Below are 18,664 nucleotides of genomic sequence, written 5' to 3'. Positions count from 1 at the left end.
CCACGGTCATAGAAAAACTTGTAGCGCAGCAAATTATTGGACATCTTAACAACAGTCCATACACCCTTAACAGGATGCAATTTGGCTTTAGAAAACACCCCTCTACTGAGACGGCTGTCTGTTTCTTCCTGGAAAACATAAAATCAAAGCTGGATACAGGTGGTGTTATTGGTACTGTTTTTATTGATCTTAGAAAAGCTTTTGACACCATTAATCTCCAGATACTGTTAACTAAACTGTCTTACTTTAACCTCTCCCCAAATACATTGAACTGGATTAAATCCTACATCTCATCAAGAACACGGTGTGTTAGGATAAAGAACATGAAGTCAACGTCACGAAACAACAACCGTGGGGTTCCACAGGGGTCGGTCCTAGGTCTGCTGCTTTTTAGTTTATTTATAAATGATCTGCCAAGCTGCTGTCCTTCGATTATCACCTGTCAAATGTATGCTGATGATACTGTTCTGTGTGCTTTAAGACAACTGACAGATGCTATGTCAAATGTGTACAACTGGCTTGAGAAATTGCAAATGCACTTAAACGTATCTAAGACTGTATGCATGTACTTCTCAAAAAGGGTAAACACTGATATTAATTCCAACATATATGTACAAGGTAAACAAATTGAGGTGGTGCAAAACATTAAATACCTAGGAATCACTCTTGACCTCCAACTCCTTTTCGAACACCAGATAAAAAAGACTGTGAACAGAATCAAGTTTAACTTGTCCAACTTCAGGTTTATTGGGAACAACCTAACTCTTGAGACAGCAAAATTATATTTTGATACCATGATCATACCACACATGTCCTACTGCATAACAAGCTGGGCAACAGCCTGTAAGACAACACTAAAACAAATTGAAATAGTCTACAAACAAGCCCTGAAAGTATTGGATAAAAAACCCAAAGCCACCCCGACTGCCGACGCGGGTACCGCACGGGGTTTGTCCTAATGTTAATTTTCCGTTTTAATTCGTACGTTCTAGGGCAATGTGCAATGCAACACGCACTTTGTATGTCACACAACTTGGATACTCTCAGTACCATAATATTACCATCGCTGGTATTTCATTATTGTAATATACATTTTTTGCTCAAGTCACTTTAGTTTAGTTTAGTTAGTTACTTTATTTCGGTCATGACATCACAAAAAAAAAAAATTAAATAAAAATGACAACAAGGAAACGAATACACTGTTCAAAGAAAACATTACAAAAAGTTTCCAATATACAAATAACATCTAGACCGAAAAAAGGTGTAGGCTGAAGCAAAGCTTATTCATTGCCTACCCTCAAAAAGATTATTTAAAGTAATGAAATAAAAGCAAGAAGTAAGAGATAAGACTGCCAGTAAAACAAATGGCCTCCATGGGGATAACAAAGATTCCTCAAGAAATAAAACAAAAAAAATTAAAAATAAAGGTGCAGTCTACATGTTACCTTCATCCTTAAATAATCAAATCAAATCACCAATTAAATAAATACCTAAATCAACAAAGCAAGCATCACCACTCATTAATTTGATATAGAGAAATCATCCTTATTTTCAATGTTTTTTTTAAATAAGGTTAAGGTTCTACATGATTTCAAATCCCTCTCCAACTTATTCCATAAATCCACCGCTGCCACTGTAGCATCTCAGTTTGGTTTTGGTTCTGATTTTTGATTTCCTGTATATGCTCTCCCCTCTGAGGTTGTAATGGCTTTGTCTTAAATTGAACATATTTTGAATACAGTCTGGCAGCATGTTATTGTTGATTTTGAACATAATCTGTGCAGTTTTGAAGTCCACCAGTTCACTTTAGATACAATCCATACTGCTTTTAAATGCTGATAAATCTATTTTGCTACTATGTATGTTTTATGTTTGTTCCCTTGTTTGATTGTATTGTTTGACTGAATTGTTTTTATGTCTTCTGTGGTGACTGCGGGTGGAAACTAGCATTTCTGCTAAAATCTGGTGTATTTACACTGCTTAATGTAGTTTTCATTAATATGAATTGTCCCGTCTAAATAAACTTTGATTTGATTTGATAGTTGAGTCTGTCACATGACATGTCTGTCTCTGTTTCCATCAGAACACCTGAATCACATGTTGGTGAAACTGTTCTGAAGGATTCCTTGGAAACTTCTTCCTTTTCCAGTCCTTTAAAGGTGGAAGTTATTCCAGGATCCACATGTTGTTCTTCCGTCTGTTTCCAGTCAGAGCTTCACAGTGAACACCAGCATGTTGTTTCTCTGCAGCTCAGTTCAGCTGAGATCATTCAGTTCATGTCAGTTGCAGTTGGTTTGCTGCACATGTGACCAACTGTGATATCAGAGAGGAATCACTGAGCTGCATCAGCTAGATGAAGTTACAACCTGCTGACAGATCTGAGCACAAGGTTGCTGTGCAGCCAGGGTTCATCTGGTCTTTATTCACACCCACTTCCTGTTCCAACCAGGACGTCACTACTGGACTGTCAGGTTTCTGTCATGGTAAAGGGTTTGTTTGTATGCAAGTTTATTGTATTAATAAAATGATCCATCCATCATCTAGAACTGCTTCTTCATGTTCAGGGTCCCGGGGGTAAGCCTTATTGATTTTACACTGTACTATAATGATTTTTATGTACATTTGTCGGGAGAAGAAGAAATCAACAACAATAACGTGCTTATATGGTTCCTAGACTGTAGTAGAAGAACTGGACAAACCCTCCATGATGTCACTCTTAGGTTTTCTGAAGAGGGATTTTAAAGCCTCGTCTTCCTCATACTGCGCCGCTCCACGTTGTAAACGTGAGGAACAAACAGGTCTGGAAGCTGCTGCAACACCAACGAGATCAGGATCACTGGCCTTTGTGAACTGAGAGCTACTTCAAGGATCCTGAACAACTAGAAAGGCTACTTGCTCGATTGAACTTTTTGAAATTGATATTTGATATTCACTGATTAAAAGTGCTGCCTCAACATTTTCTCACAATAATTATCAAATGTATTTATCATGCCAGGAAACATATTTCAGCATGAAACATTTTTTATTCTTTTTTTTTTTTTTTTCATCCCAATTTTTTTCCCATTATATCACCCAGTGCTCCTACCTAAGTCAATCCTGGGCATTGCCATCCTCTACCAACCCCAGGAGGCCCTGCACTGAGCTCTGAGTCTCCTCACAGCAAGAAGGTCCCTGGTTCGACTCCCAGGCCCGGCAGGGGCCTTTCTGTGTGGAGTTTGCATGTTCTCCCCGTGCTTGCGTGGGTTCTCTCCGGGTGCATGTTAGGTTAATTGGTGATTCTAAATGGCCCGTAGGTGTGAGCGTGAGCGTGAGTGTGGTTGTGGTTGTGAGCATGGTTTGTGTGTTTATATGTGGATGGACTGGTGACCTGTCCAGGGTGTAACCCCTGCCTCTCACCTAAAATGAGCTGGGATAGGCTCCAGCAGACCCCCGTGACCCCGCAAGGGATAAAGCTATATAGATAATGGATGGATGGATGGATGTATAATCATAAAAAAATGATACAGGTCAAAAGTAATGATTCCTTTGAATATTTATTTAAATAAATGATAAATAAGTCAAACACAATATGATAACAATACACTATGTACAACAACACACTCTTCTATAAACTTTTAAAGTCAAAAACAATAAGAGGTTCCCAATAAGCACTTGCTTTTGTATTGCACTGCACAGTTGATGTGTCTTGGCTTTGGGAATATTCAAGCCATGGATAATGTTTGTACCAGTCTCTCTGGAAGCACCTGTTCCTGTTACCTTGCAGGGTCCCAGGAAATACATTCAGATGAGGCTGTTGGACCTGCTGCTCTGGACTGTGAGAGATCTGCAAATAATCATCAAAATAAGTCCATCAGTGTGAGGCTAACTGTTACAATGTATCAATGCATTGTTGCCACTGTGCCCCCCTAAACAGTGCCTCTTTATATAGATGTCATTAGTATTGTTTTACAATAAAGTTGTGCCTTTTTGTGTTTGCAATTGCCTGACAGGTGGAGATTTGTTGTCCATGGTGGGGTGGATGGATTCAGTCGTTTAGTCGTCTACCTGACTGTGGCTGGCAATAACAGAGCTAGTACAGTCTTACAGAGCTTTATCGCTGCTGTTGAGCAGTATGGGCTGCCATCAAGGGTACGGTCTGATAAAGGGGGCGAGAATGCAGATATAGGAGAATTCATGATCAGGAGCAGAGGTACCAACAGGAATTCGCACATCACAGGCAGAAGTGTCCACAATCAACGGTAAATAGATGTTTGGCAACGAGGCTCACACAAGCAGCATACCAGTTGAATGTACTTCTTAAGCCTGTCACACATACAGTACTGTCTCAGAAAATTAGAATATTGTGATAAAGTTCTTTATTTTCTGTAATGCAATTAAAAAAAAAAAATGTCATACATTCTGGATTCATTACAAATCAACTGAAATATTGCATGCCTTTTATTATTTTAATATTGGAGGATCCTAATGAGGTTAAGAGACAATACATTTTTTTACAGTTTTTAAATGTCTGTTCCTCCAATTGAATTATGGGAGAAAATATTTTACTTGACACAGAGGTTATAGCATCTTTTAAGTCTTCTCAGCTTTCAAAGATCAACCTCTGAGCTGTTGTTTCTATTGTTTATACTATGCATAACTGTGCTTTTTACAAAACTGAAGCGGCAACATTTAATTTCTCACCAACTGGGTGACCAAAAATAACAGTCTTAAACATTTTGTGTAACGATGTGTCAGACTAGTTTTAAGTACAAGATTGATTATGCTTGTCCTCCATTCAGGTTTATGAAGACTATGGGATCGACTGGAACGGACCTCACAGTCTTCATGGAGCCACTGTGTCAGTCCCCGAGGTTCAGCTGGCCCGCGAGCTATCGCTGGAAGAGGCTGCCATGTTGCCAGCTCCAGGAGTTTCTGTAACTGATGCACTGGGATCATATATAGAGACTATAGAAGTTTTATCAAGCATCATAGCACACTGATGTCCAACCCATGCTTTTATTTACAAAGTACATGAACTACAGCAGGACATAATCCTGTGACATTGGGGCCGTCATGCAGAAAGCTGTGGGCCAACATCCTTCCTGCAACCCGGAACAGGCCGCTTTCAATAAGCACCTCCAATTTCTGCTGGAACCAGATGGTCACGTTCACCCTCAAAAAGCAGTGTTCGGCCCATTCCTCCTGTAAAGTACCAAGGGAGCAGGGGATAAAGTGACAATTAACGACTGATATAGATTTAAAAATGGCATCATATTAACCTTCAAAATAGTAAGAGACTTACCAAGATCTAGACTGAATCCAAACTGAAGTTTGGATATTATTGTTGTCATAAAGTACCGCATCACTCCCTCTCCAACAACAACATCACCTGAAACAAAATTCTGATAATAAAAAAAAAAAAACAGTGGCTGACTAATGCAGCTAACTGGATAAGGTAAATCACTATTGGCTGTAATTGTAGAATAGCATCCTTAATATTGACTATTCCAAATAACAGTAGAATATTTTGTTTTTCATAAGTGCACTGTAAAAAATTTTCCTGTAAAATTACGGTAAAGAGCTGGCAGCACAGACGCCAGCAATATACCGTAATTTTTACGGTATCATCCGTAAAATGATTTTACAGTAGTAGTCTGTAAACCAGAAATACAGTATATTTCTGTATTTCTATCATTTACTGTAAATAGCTGGCGGCAGGGATGCCAGCAATATACTGTAATTTTACTGTATTCACACTGTTAAATTATTTCACAGTCTAATACAGTAAAAAAATAAATACAGCATAGTTCTGTGACTATTTGGAAATTACAATAATATTCTGCTTAGGTTGTTACTTTATCTTCTCAAAGATTATATATAAAACAATAACTCAATGTAGCAGTTTCCTAAAATATCAGTCCTAAATGAAATCAATATTAGAACTTCCTTATTCTTAGGGCTATAGACAATTGCTTAAGATATGCATTATTGTGAATATTGTGCAAAATAAGCAATAAAAACTTAAAATCAGACTCAAAATCATTTATTTCAAAAAGCAATATCAACATAAATACTGCAACTTTCAAAAATTGGAAAAAAAAAGAAAATTAACCCTGTTGGAGGATGCTGAGATTTCAAGTAGTAAACAGCCTAGTAGTGTCTGCTTTAGACCGGCTATAAACTTAAATTCTTAAATTGTTTTTCAGAGATTGTCCCTAACACTTACTCATACCTAACCCATGACAACATTATTCAGCATTGTCTATTTAAGACATTAGTTTGAACAATTTTCTTAAGTTATTTATCTTACCAAACTTGAGCATTACCTTGAATAACACAACAGGTCTAAGAAAAAGACCCAGGCAACAAATTCTGAGGAACGATAAGTTTAACCTATTCTGTGAGGTATATATGCTTATGTCTTTGCAACAATTTAAATACATTTAAAATACAATCTCAGAATTTACTGCAATGAACCATCTGCTGCCAGCAACAATATAGAACAGTAAGAGAATTTTGAAACACATTATCATACGGTGGCCGACAAGGGCCAAACGCACTGCAACAGGCTAATGCGTCTCAGTTAAGGAAAACGGCTTCAAGTACAGAAAAGATTCAAATTCACAAACTCAAAACGAGGTACAAAAAGAGGAACGTGGTGCAAATGAAAAAACCTGCTGCAAAAAACAAAGACAAATGCAGCATCATCAACCACGCTGCAAATAGAGAAACGATGCAAAGCACAAAACGATATAAAACAAGAAACCCTTTTCAAAAGAAAAACGCTTCATAACCAGTTACCAAACCTGCAGGTGGAGCAGCTGACTGAACCACAGTGTTTACATCCATGGTTTAAACATACAGTGGGAACAGTAATGTGATTTTTATCGGACTATATTTATATATGATGTTTTTATCAATGTACATTGTATCGTCTGGTGTAAAATATAATAAAGAAACGCCTCGCTGTACATTACGAGACGTTTCTTTATTATATTTTACACCAGACGATACAATGTACAGTGATATAAACATCATATATAAATATAGTCCGATAAAAATCACATTACCGTTCCCGCTGTATGTTTAAACCATGGATGTAAACACTGTGGTTCAGTCAGCGGCGCCCCCTGCAGGTTTGGAGCACTTCCGGTTGTAGTGACTGGTTTATGAAGCGTTTTTCTTTTGAAGAGGGTTTCTTGTTTTTTGCTTTGCATCGTTTCTCTATTTGCAGCGTTTGATGATGCTGCATTTGTCTTTGTTTTTTGCAGCATGTTTTTTTCATTTGCACCACGTTCCTCTTTTTGTACCTCGTTTAGACTTGTGTTTGAGTTTGTGAATTTGAATCGTGTCTGCCGTTTTCCTTAACTGAGACGCATTAGGCCGTTGCGGTGCGTTTGGCCCTTGTCGGCCACCGTAGTATCAATATTTGGAAAACTACACTATTAAGAATGTTTTCAAAGTAGGAACATTAAAACCTTTTTGATTCCATGAGTAAGAACACTCAGCAAAAAAGCATTATTGACACATTTTGAAAATAAAACTGCCACAGGCTTGTGTTTTTCCTTTTAAAATAATCCTGTGAGTTAGATTAAAAATTTCAAAAAAATTTAACTTAAAAAAATTACATTATGTAATTTGCTAAGTACTGTGAAAATACAGAATATGCATAATTGGCAACATTTGGAAAACACATAAGAACATTTTGTAAAAAGTGCATTAAGGCCATTTTGAACAGCTGGTCAAAAACAACATTTAGGCAAGCAACTGTGAGGTAGGCACCTGTGTCAATGCAAGCTAGACTTGCAGTTTTTTTCTTAAATAGTCCTGTGAGGTAGGCTTGTGTTCTCACATCTTACTGTAGCTCCAGTCAGTGGAAGTCTGTGTGGGTGTGAACGGTCCTGATTAAAATCTTGTGCTAGGAGATCCAGGAGAGATGACGGCTGAAGCCGCTGTTCCTTCTGCAGCATAATTCCAGTGTTGCCACTCAGTACGTGCACATGCAGCGATTCAACCTGGTTGGAGATCATTTACACACATCGTACTGACTTTTAAACTGCATGTGAACACCTTAAGTCAGTCCAGTCAATCTGATCAGACCGGATTCGTCAACCTACTTGCAGCACCTAGATAAGCCAGTCCCAAGCCAGTCGCAACCGCCTTGTTAATGCCATGTGAACGGGGACATAGATATTACAGTCTGCGCATGCTCGAGATTTTCCCCCGGGGGAGGGGATTCACCTGGAAGTGAAAGGAGACGACGACGCTGCTCAGTAGCACCCTGGGGTGGGGTGTCGTTTGACTGCTTCAGGGGTGTCGTCAAAATATTTCCTATTCTGACATTTCATATATAAATACTGTATTTTCGCGACCATACGGGCGCCGTGTGGAAAGGCCTCAGTCTTGTGTCATTTCTGTATTTGAAACACACACGGCGCACCGACCGAAACGGCACACACACAAGAACACACACACACACACGCACACAAGGTGCTATTTAAAAATACAGCGGGAGCAAAACTTTGTTTGATTGTAGGCTACTTTATTTCAGTTTTTACATTAATCAAACCCATTAAGTCTCATCCTCTGTTTCTGCATTAAAGAGCTCCGCTAAATCAGCTGTGCCAGTCCGAACTCCTCGCTGTCAGAGTCTCGTTCCGTGCCGTGCGGCGCCTCGGAAATGCACGCTTTTGCAAAAGCTCGCAAAATAGTCCCAGCAAACACGTTAGCCCACGGATCAACAATCCATCTGCAAACTGTGGCATAACTGGCCCGGCGTTGCTTCCACTCCTGGAGAAACTATTCTCCCTCTTAGTCATCCGTTGCTCACACGCCGCCTGCAGCCTTAAGGCTGATTTATGGTTCTGCGTTAACCAACGCAGACCTTATGGCGTATGGTACGCGGCGCACTCACCGAACGTTGCGCGTCGCCGCGTACCATACGCCGTAGGCTACGCCGTCGATTTTACGCGGAACCATAAATCTGCCTTTATTCACCCGCCCGAGACTCTCCTTTTATTCTCCCCACCAACCGCCCGTGCGCTCCCTTTGCCAGCTCTCTGGTGATCTCCCTCCAGCAGCTGCTACTTTATTGAGGTTTTTGTAGTGAAATGAGGAGGAATCATAGAGATAACTTCTCATTTCAACTAACTGGATCAGCCGTTCCTCATCCATGATTGTTTCCTACAGCGCTTTCAACGCAGGCGGCAGGAAGAAAATATAAGCAGGTCTACCGTCCGACCAAAGTGGGGAAAAAAACAACAAAATAACGGCGTGAGGTGACGCAATGAAACAGCGAACAGCTGGAGTGAGCGGCGTGTTCGTGGTGTTAAATGCAGCAAACATGTCACATCATTACTGGGATGTGGGGAAAAGCAGAGGACACGAGAAATTATCAAATAGGTACCAGATCTTGTTGGATCCGGCACAAATTAAGCTCAAATAAGATTAAGATAAGATTCTTGTTAGGCTATATCTTATTATTTTATCAGAACCTTCCAGCCTGGCGATCTCCCTCCAGCAGCTGCCACTTTATTGAGGTTCTTGTATTGAAATGACTGTTTCCTACAGCGCTTTCACCTTTTTTTTCCAACTTTCAACCGGCTTTCAACGCGACCGACAGGAAGAAAATAGAAGCAGGGCGTGCGACAAAAGTCCAGCTCAAAACGGCGCCGCGTCGCTCGCAACCAGTATAGACAGTGCAAATAAAACATAAAGCAATGGAACTGTTTTTCACGCTGACGCTCGCTCGCGTCGCATGCAGTGTGGACACGGTGTAAGATTCGCATTTACAGTCAGAGCGATGCAGCGCGGTTTTTAATTATATTTTACTCTGGGGTGTCGTGAGATTTTATTCACTTTTGAAAGGTGTCATGACTGAAAAAAGGTTGAGAAAGGCTGTTTTAGACAGATTATTAATAGGAAAGCAGTGAGAATGCACCTTTTCCTTCCTTGTTGTTGTTAAGCAGAGGTCAACCGGAAGTGGCTCTTTGTTGAAATGGTTACCATGGTTACCTCGGGTACAGCGCCACCTAGCGTCACGGAGTCAGCCATGCTCTGGTTACAGTGGCTTATTCAATCTGATTCAGTCTGTTCTCAGAACAGCATGTGTACTCAGACAAGTTGATCCAATCTTCTGCATGTCATTATCTGATCAGATCTGCAACCAGCTTGAATCGCTGCATGTGTACGTACTGTCAAACAATAACAAACAAATACGACAGAATCAGGACAAGATCAAGATCATGAACAATATACCAGCCAAGCCAATGTTTATAAAGCTAATAATACTAGTTCTCTTGCGGCTTAATGTGGCAATGCCAGACTGTCAAAACAACCCATGGACAGAGAGCAAGATTCAAGAAAACTCACAGTTCTATATGAAGTCCCATTCAAAATCAACGAGTTTCTTCAGTAGCGTGGAGACGTGTGTGTTGACTGCAGAAAACTTCTTGTGGACGATCACACCTTTCTTCTTGGAGACAACCTTGCCCCTTTTAGCCTTTGTCCCTCTCTCTGGATTTATACCAATGAAGCGCCTGAAATCAAAATAGTCTAAGATCAGAGTGGGGTTGCAATGACATACAAATAGAGTGGACCCGAATGGCAAAGTGACATCAAACGGAATTATAATAAAACCTTAGTCCAATAAAACACCCAGTGTGTGTGTGTGTGTGTGTGTTGTGGCTTCAAATGTACCAATACCATTTTATGCTAAAAAATACAAACACATTCATTTAGTTGTAACAATATAATGATGACAAGGAATGATGGGGTTTTTACCTCTGAATGAATTCCAGAGTACAAGCTGCCTCATCTTGATACTGAAGGTTGAATATATAGTAGATTGCAAACACAGCAGCAAGTCCCGTTACAAATGTTGGTGTGATGCACTCAGAGATGACACGGCCCTCCAGGGTGATCCTCCAACCTCCAACCACGACTTTCCCTGCTGCACCTGAAACTTCACGTCATAGCAACATGAGAATGCATCTCATTTACATTTGTAAACTCAAGATGATATGCAAAGTGACCAATGACTCTAAATTAAATGTATACCATGAAGTATTAGGCGAGGACTTGCAGGAGGACTGAGAGTTGTCTCGACGTCAGCTGCAGTGGCAGAAACCTGTAGGGAACAAATGCATACATACAAGATTTTTTAGAAAAATAATAAAAAGGCAAATCATTAGTAAACACTAGGTGAGAGTAACCTAGAGGTGAATTAGGTATGCTTCTGATGTACCTATAGTCAAACAGATTGTAATCAAATTTAAAAGGTAACAATTTTACACATTAAAGTATGTTAACAGGTACTGATAAATTGCCTCCAGTGAGTCACTCTTTAAAACACAGGGTTAGAAATAAAAACAAAAAACTTACATCTGCAAGAAGGACCAGCCCGGTTAGGTCCTCTCCAAAGTGTGCCATGAGCAGCTGAACAACACAAAGTGCCACATTATCTTCACCATTAGAGATGACATCCTTGACATCTTTGTTAGTAGGTTTTTCCCTGAAGTATTGTATGATGGCTTTTCCACATTCCTCCATACTGAGTTCCAAGCTACGAAGCACATTGATGTCTGTGAGCAGTGTTGGGCAAGTTACATCCAAAATATAATACATTATATATTACTAGTTACTGTCATTTGAAAGTAATTAGTTACATTACAATATTACTATATCTGAATTGTAATGCGTTACACTACTTGTGTATTACTTTTGAGTTACTTTCAACAAAATAGCAAAAAAGATAAATCTTGTCCCACTGGCAGATTTTTCTACTTATTTCAAGTGAAAATTTACTTGAAACAGGTGAAAATTGTCAAATAAGTTATTTTTCTGGTGTTATTTTTCTGGTGATGACTCTAAATGTTGAAATAGCAGTAAACCCACATTCATTGATGAAATGACATAAGGGATGGAAAGGGGGGATGGCAGTTTTACAGGGGGGATGATTTTGACCGTTTTTATTTCAGGGGGAATGATTTGGACCGTTTTTATTTCAGGGGGGATGATTTGGACCGTTTTTATTTCAGGGATGATTTGGACCGTTTTTATTTCAGGGGGGATGATTTGGACCGTTTTTATTTCAGGGGGGGATGATTTGGATTGTTTTTATTTCAGGGGGGATGATTTGGACCGTTTTTATTTCAGGGGGGGGGGGTGATTTGGACCGTTTTTATTTCAGGGGGGATGATTTGGACTGTTTTTATTTCAGGGGGGATGATTTGGACCGTTTTTATTTCAGGGGGGTGCCATCACATCACCCCTCATCCCCCCTCAACTCGAATAGCCTACTGCTCACACGGAACTCAGAACTTCTTCATAAATAACTCCCAGAGAGAAAAAAAACACCAGCAAGCTAACAAACAAACCAATAGAGCTCTCAGAGTTAACAAAACGAACCAGTAATCAACAACTCGCAGCTGTTTTAACCTCTCCTCCTGATGGGCTGCAGGTGTGGTTTAAGGCTGATTTATGGTTCCGCGTTACACTAACGCAGGCCATACGCCGTGGGTTACGCGAACTACTGCGTACCCTACGGCGAAAGCTCTGCGTCGATTTAACGCGGAACCATAAATCCGCTCTCACAGCGCGACTGACTGTGAGCCCGGCTCGTGCAGCTCTTCGCCGACTCCGCGCTCATATATATTTAATAAATGTATAAAGCCCATATATTAATAACGCCTCACTTGGCCGAGCCCTAACGCTGAGACCATGGTAGATTTAAGTTACACGCGGACACGCCGCACTGTTGACTTTTCCCTGCCGGCTCTGCTCACGGAACAGTCCCCACACAAACAGTGTCCAGCGGCGCTACGTTCCGCCGCGCCGCGTTCCCAACGCTTTTTTCTGTTGTCGGGATGTCTCGCGGACGCGGTGTTGGTGAATTCTTTAAAAACAGCTAAACGGGTTAAAATGCGTTGTAACGCGCGTTACTTAGATTGTAACGAGTAAAATATTACCGAAAATTTATTAGTAATGTGTTATATTACTGCGTTACAGCAAATAGTAATACATTACTGTAATTGCGTTACTTTTGTAACGCGTTACCCCCAACACTGTCTGTGAGCAACTCAAAATGTGCGTATATAAACCTTAGTGTGAAAAGAAAAGGCCATTTGCTTTTTAAATCTTCAATGTCAGGTGATGGAAGTGTATTTATGTGGCGACGTTGTAGAGAGAATGTGAGCTCCATTAGATGTTTAACGTCGGCTCTTTCTGCTCCACCTGCACCCTCCTGTCTGTAAACCTCCTCCAGTCTCTGCCGGTGCTGCTCCAGAGTCTCATCAGTTTCTTCTGGGGGGAGCTCTGGCTGAAATCTTGTACATCCATAGGTGTCAGTTGGACCTCTCTTGTATGTGGAGGATCGGTGGTTTGAAAAGCTTCCATTACGGTTGACATTCTCAATGCGGTTTTTCAGTTGAATCAAAAGTGATGTGTAACCTCCAGCCAGAAGTGACCCATCTGGAGTCATATCAGCAAAACTCTTCGGGTACTGTCTGATGATATTTCGAACTACAGTTAGACACTGTGCACGAGTGGGGTTAGCTTCACACCTTCTCATTTCATCTGTGAGTACTCGTACCATCTGGCGTCGCGCCACTGGATTTGGTCTCTTTCCATCTGTAATAGCAGAACGAATTTCCTGTGGCATTTTTTCCCAGGGGACCTGGAAGGTTTCTGGCCATGTTTTCAGTATCTGAGATGTGGAAGGTCTGTTGCTTGGATCGCTGTTTCTTGCCTGGGTTGAACACGATGCAATGGCCGCTAGCCGTGATGGGGTAGAATGAGGCGTAGTGCATAAAGATGGTAATGAAGACTCAGACGCCGACAGATTACTGCTCAGAGATGACGAAGTTGGAGTGGCTTGTAAATTTAATATAACTGTCTCAGTTTCTAAAAAACAAACAAAAAAACTAGATTAATTTAGATTATGGTCATTTCCTATACCTGTACCCTATGTTACTGTGGTATCAGCCTGATACAAGATTTTTAAGTATTAGTCCATCCCCACTTGAATGCCACAATAAATTAGCCATACATTACCTAATTTGAATGCATTCAGGAGTTTCCGGCACTGGATAACAGGTAGCAGATCAGCAATGTCTTCCTGCTGGACATATTTTAAGTCTTCTTTTGACTCCAAGCCGGAACTCTGAAGTTTCGATATTATTTGCCGCTGAGTCTCTTCAGACAGATTGGGCAAGATCTTGCAGATGATCTCTTTGATTTCTTCACTCAAATCCGCCATAATTCTGGAAAAGAGGGAAAGAATGGTGAAGAATTATCAGTTGTGTGCCATGGACAGTGTACTCAGGCAAGGGATAGTAATCTAGCAGATTCTCCTGATTAATACAGCAGTAGCTTCTCTGCATCAGTGTGAGGCTCTAAACATCCATGTCAGGAATACGCAGGGCATGATACTTTTCAGCAATAAAATATACTGCTGAATCCTTAACGAGAACCACTTTGATTTTTCCAGTAACAAGCCTGTCATCATCATCATCAAGCACAATAAGCATGTTCTTTTTGTATTTGGTCCCATTCACAGTCACTCCATTGGCTATCTGAGTGTTTGTGGACTCAAAATTGTGATGTGCAACTGCCTCTCTGATTATATCATTTACTGCGTTTAAATGCACTCAATAACCCTTTTAAAACCCAAATATTAGTAATAACCCGAATTTTGACTGCATGTGAACGTAGTCATTGTAGTAATCTAAGAAAAACTGTGTGCCTCTCCCCACTGAAACAGCTGGAGGGAAGAAGGTACCAGCACTCAGAAATGCCTGCAGAAGCTGATGTCTCTCTGCAAGAGTAGAACATGGATTCTTAAAGTTCAACGAACTTGATTACAGTAAAATATGTCAGGGAACATAGAAAATAATTTCTGGCTGCTTTTTAGTGCCACTGTATCAGTCTTCACGATGAAATATTTAATCTTCACTGAGTTATAATGTTAAGATTATGAAAGAAAAGCCACACATGATGCAAAACCGTTTGACAAATCACATACAAAGTTAGAAGTAATTTGTGAAACGCGCAGTGACAGAAAAAAAATGCATTTACAATTAAGGAGTCCAGATCAAGCCAATATCTTCACACAAACTTTAAGTCTTTAACGGAAAAATACAACACTATCATAAGCCTTGAGGGTTCAAATGTTTTTATCCGAACGAGCTTAATTCCGTTAACTCACCATTTTACAAGATATAAAAAGATATTATTCCAGCAGCCTCGTGGTATTTTCCTGCTAACCTGAGCTCCGTCAGCCGACGTTGGCCTCTCACACCGTGTTTAAGTGTTGCTCCTCGCATGCAGACGTTCAGATATATTAATCTTACCAAGATTAAACAACAATAAAAACCCGAAAAGTAACTTTACTGTAGCTTAATATTGTTTCGGCTAGCCTATTCAAATCTAACCCTCACTGATGGCGAGACAAACTCCTGAGCTACATCAAACATTCTCGGCAATATAAATGAGATTTCCTACCTACTGGCAAATAAAATACGATTTTAATTCACGTACCGTTTAAGTTTGTAGATGCAAGACTGGAATGATGGAGATGAAGTCCGACGATGTGAAGCACATGTCCGTGCTGCGTGTAGCACCTGCCGTCCTCTTCTGGGGGATTTCCAAAAAATACTGTAATGTCCTGAAGATTTCCAAAAAATACTCTAATGTCCTGTAATTTAAAACATCAGCATACCGTTTACGGCCTCTGTCCCGTTGCTCCAAGTTAGGAATCCCACAATGCATTGCTAACTACACTACCAAACTGTTAAACATGAAAACAGTATTTTATTGTTGGAAATTGGCTGTAAATTTACAGCAATTGTTTATCAAATTATACAATTTTTCGGATCCCATTCTCCGATGTAACAATTCCATATAAGATACTTGAGTGGTATCAACTTTACTGATACATTTATTTTACCTACCAAGAAGACGACATTGAAGTGGACATGCCCATTCTTGTGGCTGTTTGTAGAATGAGAGAAGCTCCCGTTCTCTGTCCTCTTAGCAGATTCTCTTTAAAAATTTTGGCAGCTTGAGCTGGTGTTGGTGGTTAGGTTTGCTAGGACCGAAAAGCAGGAGAGAGAGGGAGGCCAGAGGTAGGAGTTCTCAAAAAACAAAGGATTTATTCTAGGGCTGGGCGATTATACGATCTCGATTTGTGATAGCGATCAAATTAAGTTCGATCACGGTGATCAGCTGTGGGTCTACTTTCTCGATCACGTGCAAAACATGCTGCAGCAAAGTGCACGACAACCAATCACAACCCGCTTTCCTGGCACCACGCTGTCTGCATTAATTGATCATGCGCATGACATGCCGCGGCAAGTTGCATGACCATAGGCAGTAAACTAGTCACATCTGCCTCCCCTGCACCGGTGGGAGCAAGCGTGACCAGAGAGAATAAAACTACAAGACAACAACAACCGCAGGATAGCGTTAGCTTAGCTTCGAGCCGACCGGGACTCACGGTTAGCGGTTATTTTTTAATTTATTTCGCCGGACAACTTCTTCCGAGCGTACAGGAGGAGGGTGTGATGGATTCACAAAATCCGTGGGTACCACTGGTAGCATTCTGGATTCTTGTTAAAACATGGTATTTGCTTTATTTGTTAATAAAAAAAAAACTAATCTCTGGTTTCTTTCCATTTTATTCCAGAAGGGAGGGGGGATCTTCTGATTTAAAAAATCGTGATTAAAAATCGAGATCATTCAATATGGGAAAAAAAATCGTGATAACTTTTTTTGCCATATCGCCCAGCCCTAATTTATTCTAACAAAAGGTAAAAACAAAACGCTGCAGAGCAGTATCAAAAAACACAAGGAACAGGCATCAAAAACTTGGAGCACATGGAGGAGGCAACAGAACGGACCGACCAAATGGACCCAGCGGGAGAGCGCCTCACCCTAAGGGAGTTTTTGCGCCGGGCCGAGGAGGGGGAGTATGGGGACCCCCTTCTGGGAACATGCCAGGCTCGCGGTGGGCCCAGGAGCCTGCAGGCTCATGGGAGGCGACGACGAGGGCGTCAGCGCCAGCGCCAGCCCCAGCTTGTTCCGGCTCAAGCTCCTGCACCTGTCCCTGTTCCAGTGGTGGTCCCGGACGCACCTGTCCCTGTTCCAGTGGTGGTCCCGGACGCACCTGTCCCTGTTCCAGTGGTGGTCCCGGATGCACCTGTCCCTGTTCCAGTGGTGGTCCCGGACGCACCTGTCCCTGTTCCGGTGATGGTCTCGGACCCCCCCAGCCAGCTCTGAGGACCCGTGCCCTCTCTCCTGCTTTTGGGTCCTAGCAAACTGTGATATTCTGTGTCTTGTGTTTATGTCATAACCTCACCTGCCCACTAGAGGCAGCACTCCCTCTCTCTCTTCCATATAGGTGTTGACCCTTTGTCTGAACCCTGCCCTGTGAGCAGCCATTTTGGGACTGCTGTTTGGAATGTTTGCTCTCCCTGAATTGAGATAAAGAATTAACCTGCCTTGGTCTTTGTGATTCTTCCTTGGATGTTTCATTGGCGACGAGGATCAGCTTTGGAGGGGGAGAGAAGCAAATATGGCCACCATAGGCACCGTCGGGCCATTTGACAGCCAATCTCAAACATGGGAAGAGTATTGTGAAGTCTTGGAGTTTTTCTTCACAGCTAATGAGATCACTGATGCTGGTAAGAGGAAAGCCGTTTTACTCAGTTGTTGTGGCCCAGCAACATACAGTCTATTGAAGAGTTTGGTGAGCCCGGCTACACCTGGAGAAAAAGACTTTGCATTTTTGGTCACTACCTTAAAGGAACATTTCAACCCTAAGCCCAGTGAGATTGTGCAAAGGTTCAAGTTTAATACCCGGACACGCCGTCCAGGGGAGTCCATTGCAGAATATGTGGCTGATCTCCGGACACGCCGTCCAGGGGAGTCCATTGCAGAATATGTGGCTGATCTCAGGAAGCTGGCAAGGGACTGTAATTATGGAGACACTTTACTACAGATGTTGAGAGATCGGCTGGTCTGTGGTGTGAATGATGACAGTATTCAGAGGAAACTGCTGTCGCACCGGGAGCTGGACTTCAAAAAGGCCTGGGAGATCGCCCAGTCCATGGAGACGGCTGATAAGGACGTGCGGGACATCCAGGCCCTGTGGAGGGAGGAAGCTGGAGCAGCGGGCCGAGCCAAGCCTGGGGAAGCGGTCTACCAGGTTTCGGAGCAGCGAGTCCACGTCTCACCAGCTCCGGGGCCCCAATGCTTCAGGTGCAAGGGTCGGCACTCACCCTCTGACTGTCGTTTTGCCGCCGAGACATGCCATGGCTGTGGAAAAAAAGGGCATCTAATTCGGGCCTGTAGATCCAAAGGAAAGCCCACCCCGGGTCAGTCAGGTCCCCAGGGCAAGGCAGTGGGGGGGAGGTCCCGTAGAGCACATCTATTGCGAGATGGGGGTAGTAGTAGCTCTGAATCAGAGCAGGATATGTACTCCATGCATGCTTTATGTATGGTAGGACAGAACAATCAGAAGGTGCCCCCTATCCTACAGTCAGTGTTTATCAATGGCACAGAAGTCCATTTTGAGGTTGATACGGGCTGTAGTGTTACCATTGTCAGTCAAAAGCAGTATGTTAAGCTGATAAATCTAGCTATTATGCCCAAGTTAGACACCTGCCCAATAAAGCTGAAGACTTAC

General features: G+C 41.7%; 2 protein-coding genes across 2 annotated transcripts in view; one reads left to right on the top strand and one right to left on the bottom strand.

The window, feature by feature from the left end:
- LOC133438547 (NLR family CARD domain-containing protein 3-like) overlaps positions 1 to 18,664 on the top strand; it is an 88,063-nt gene that overhangs the window by 23,530 nt on the left and 45,869 nt on the right. The gene's annotated exons all lie outside the window — the stretch shown is intronic.
- LOC133440645 (uncharacterized) lies at positions 11,204 to 17,418 on the bottom strand. Its single transcript, XM_061717968.1, has 5 exons — positions 17,336 to 17,418; positions 14,032 to 14,240; positions 13,045 to 13,881; positions 11,362 to 11,561; positions 11,204 to 11,224 (listed from the first exon to the last, which is right to left on the bottom strand). The coding sequence occupies exons 1-5, from the start codon at positions 17,416 to 17,418 to the stop codon at positions 11,204 to 11,206; spliced, it is 1,350 nt and encodes a 449-aa protein (XP_061573952.1).

This window comes from Cololabis saira, chromosome 3 (genome assembly GCF_033807715.1).
Source record: "Cololabis saira isolate AMF1-May2022 chromosome 3, fColSai1.1, whole genome shotgun sequence".
In the NCBI taxonomy this organism is placed as follows: Eukaryota; Metazoa; Chordata; class Actinopteri; order Beloniformes; family Belonidae; genus Cololabis; species Cololabis saira.
Note: the sequence above shows the minus strand (reverse complement) of the source record. Positions and strands in the feature narration are given on the sequence as shown.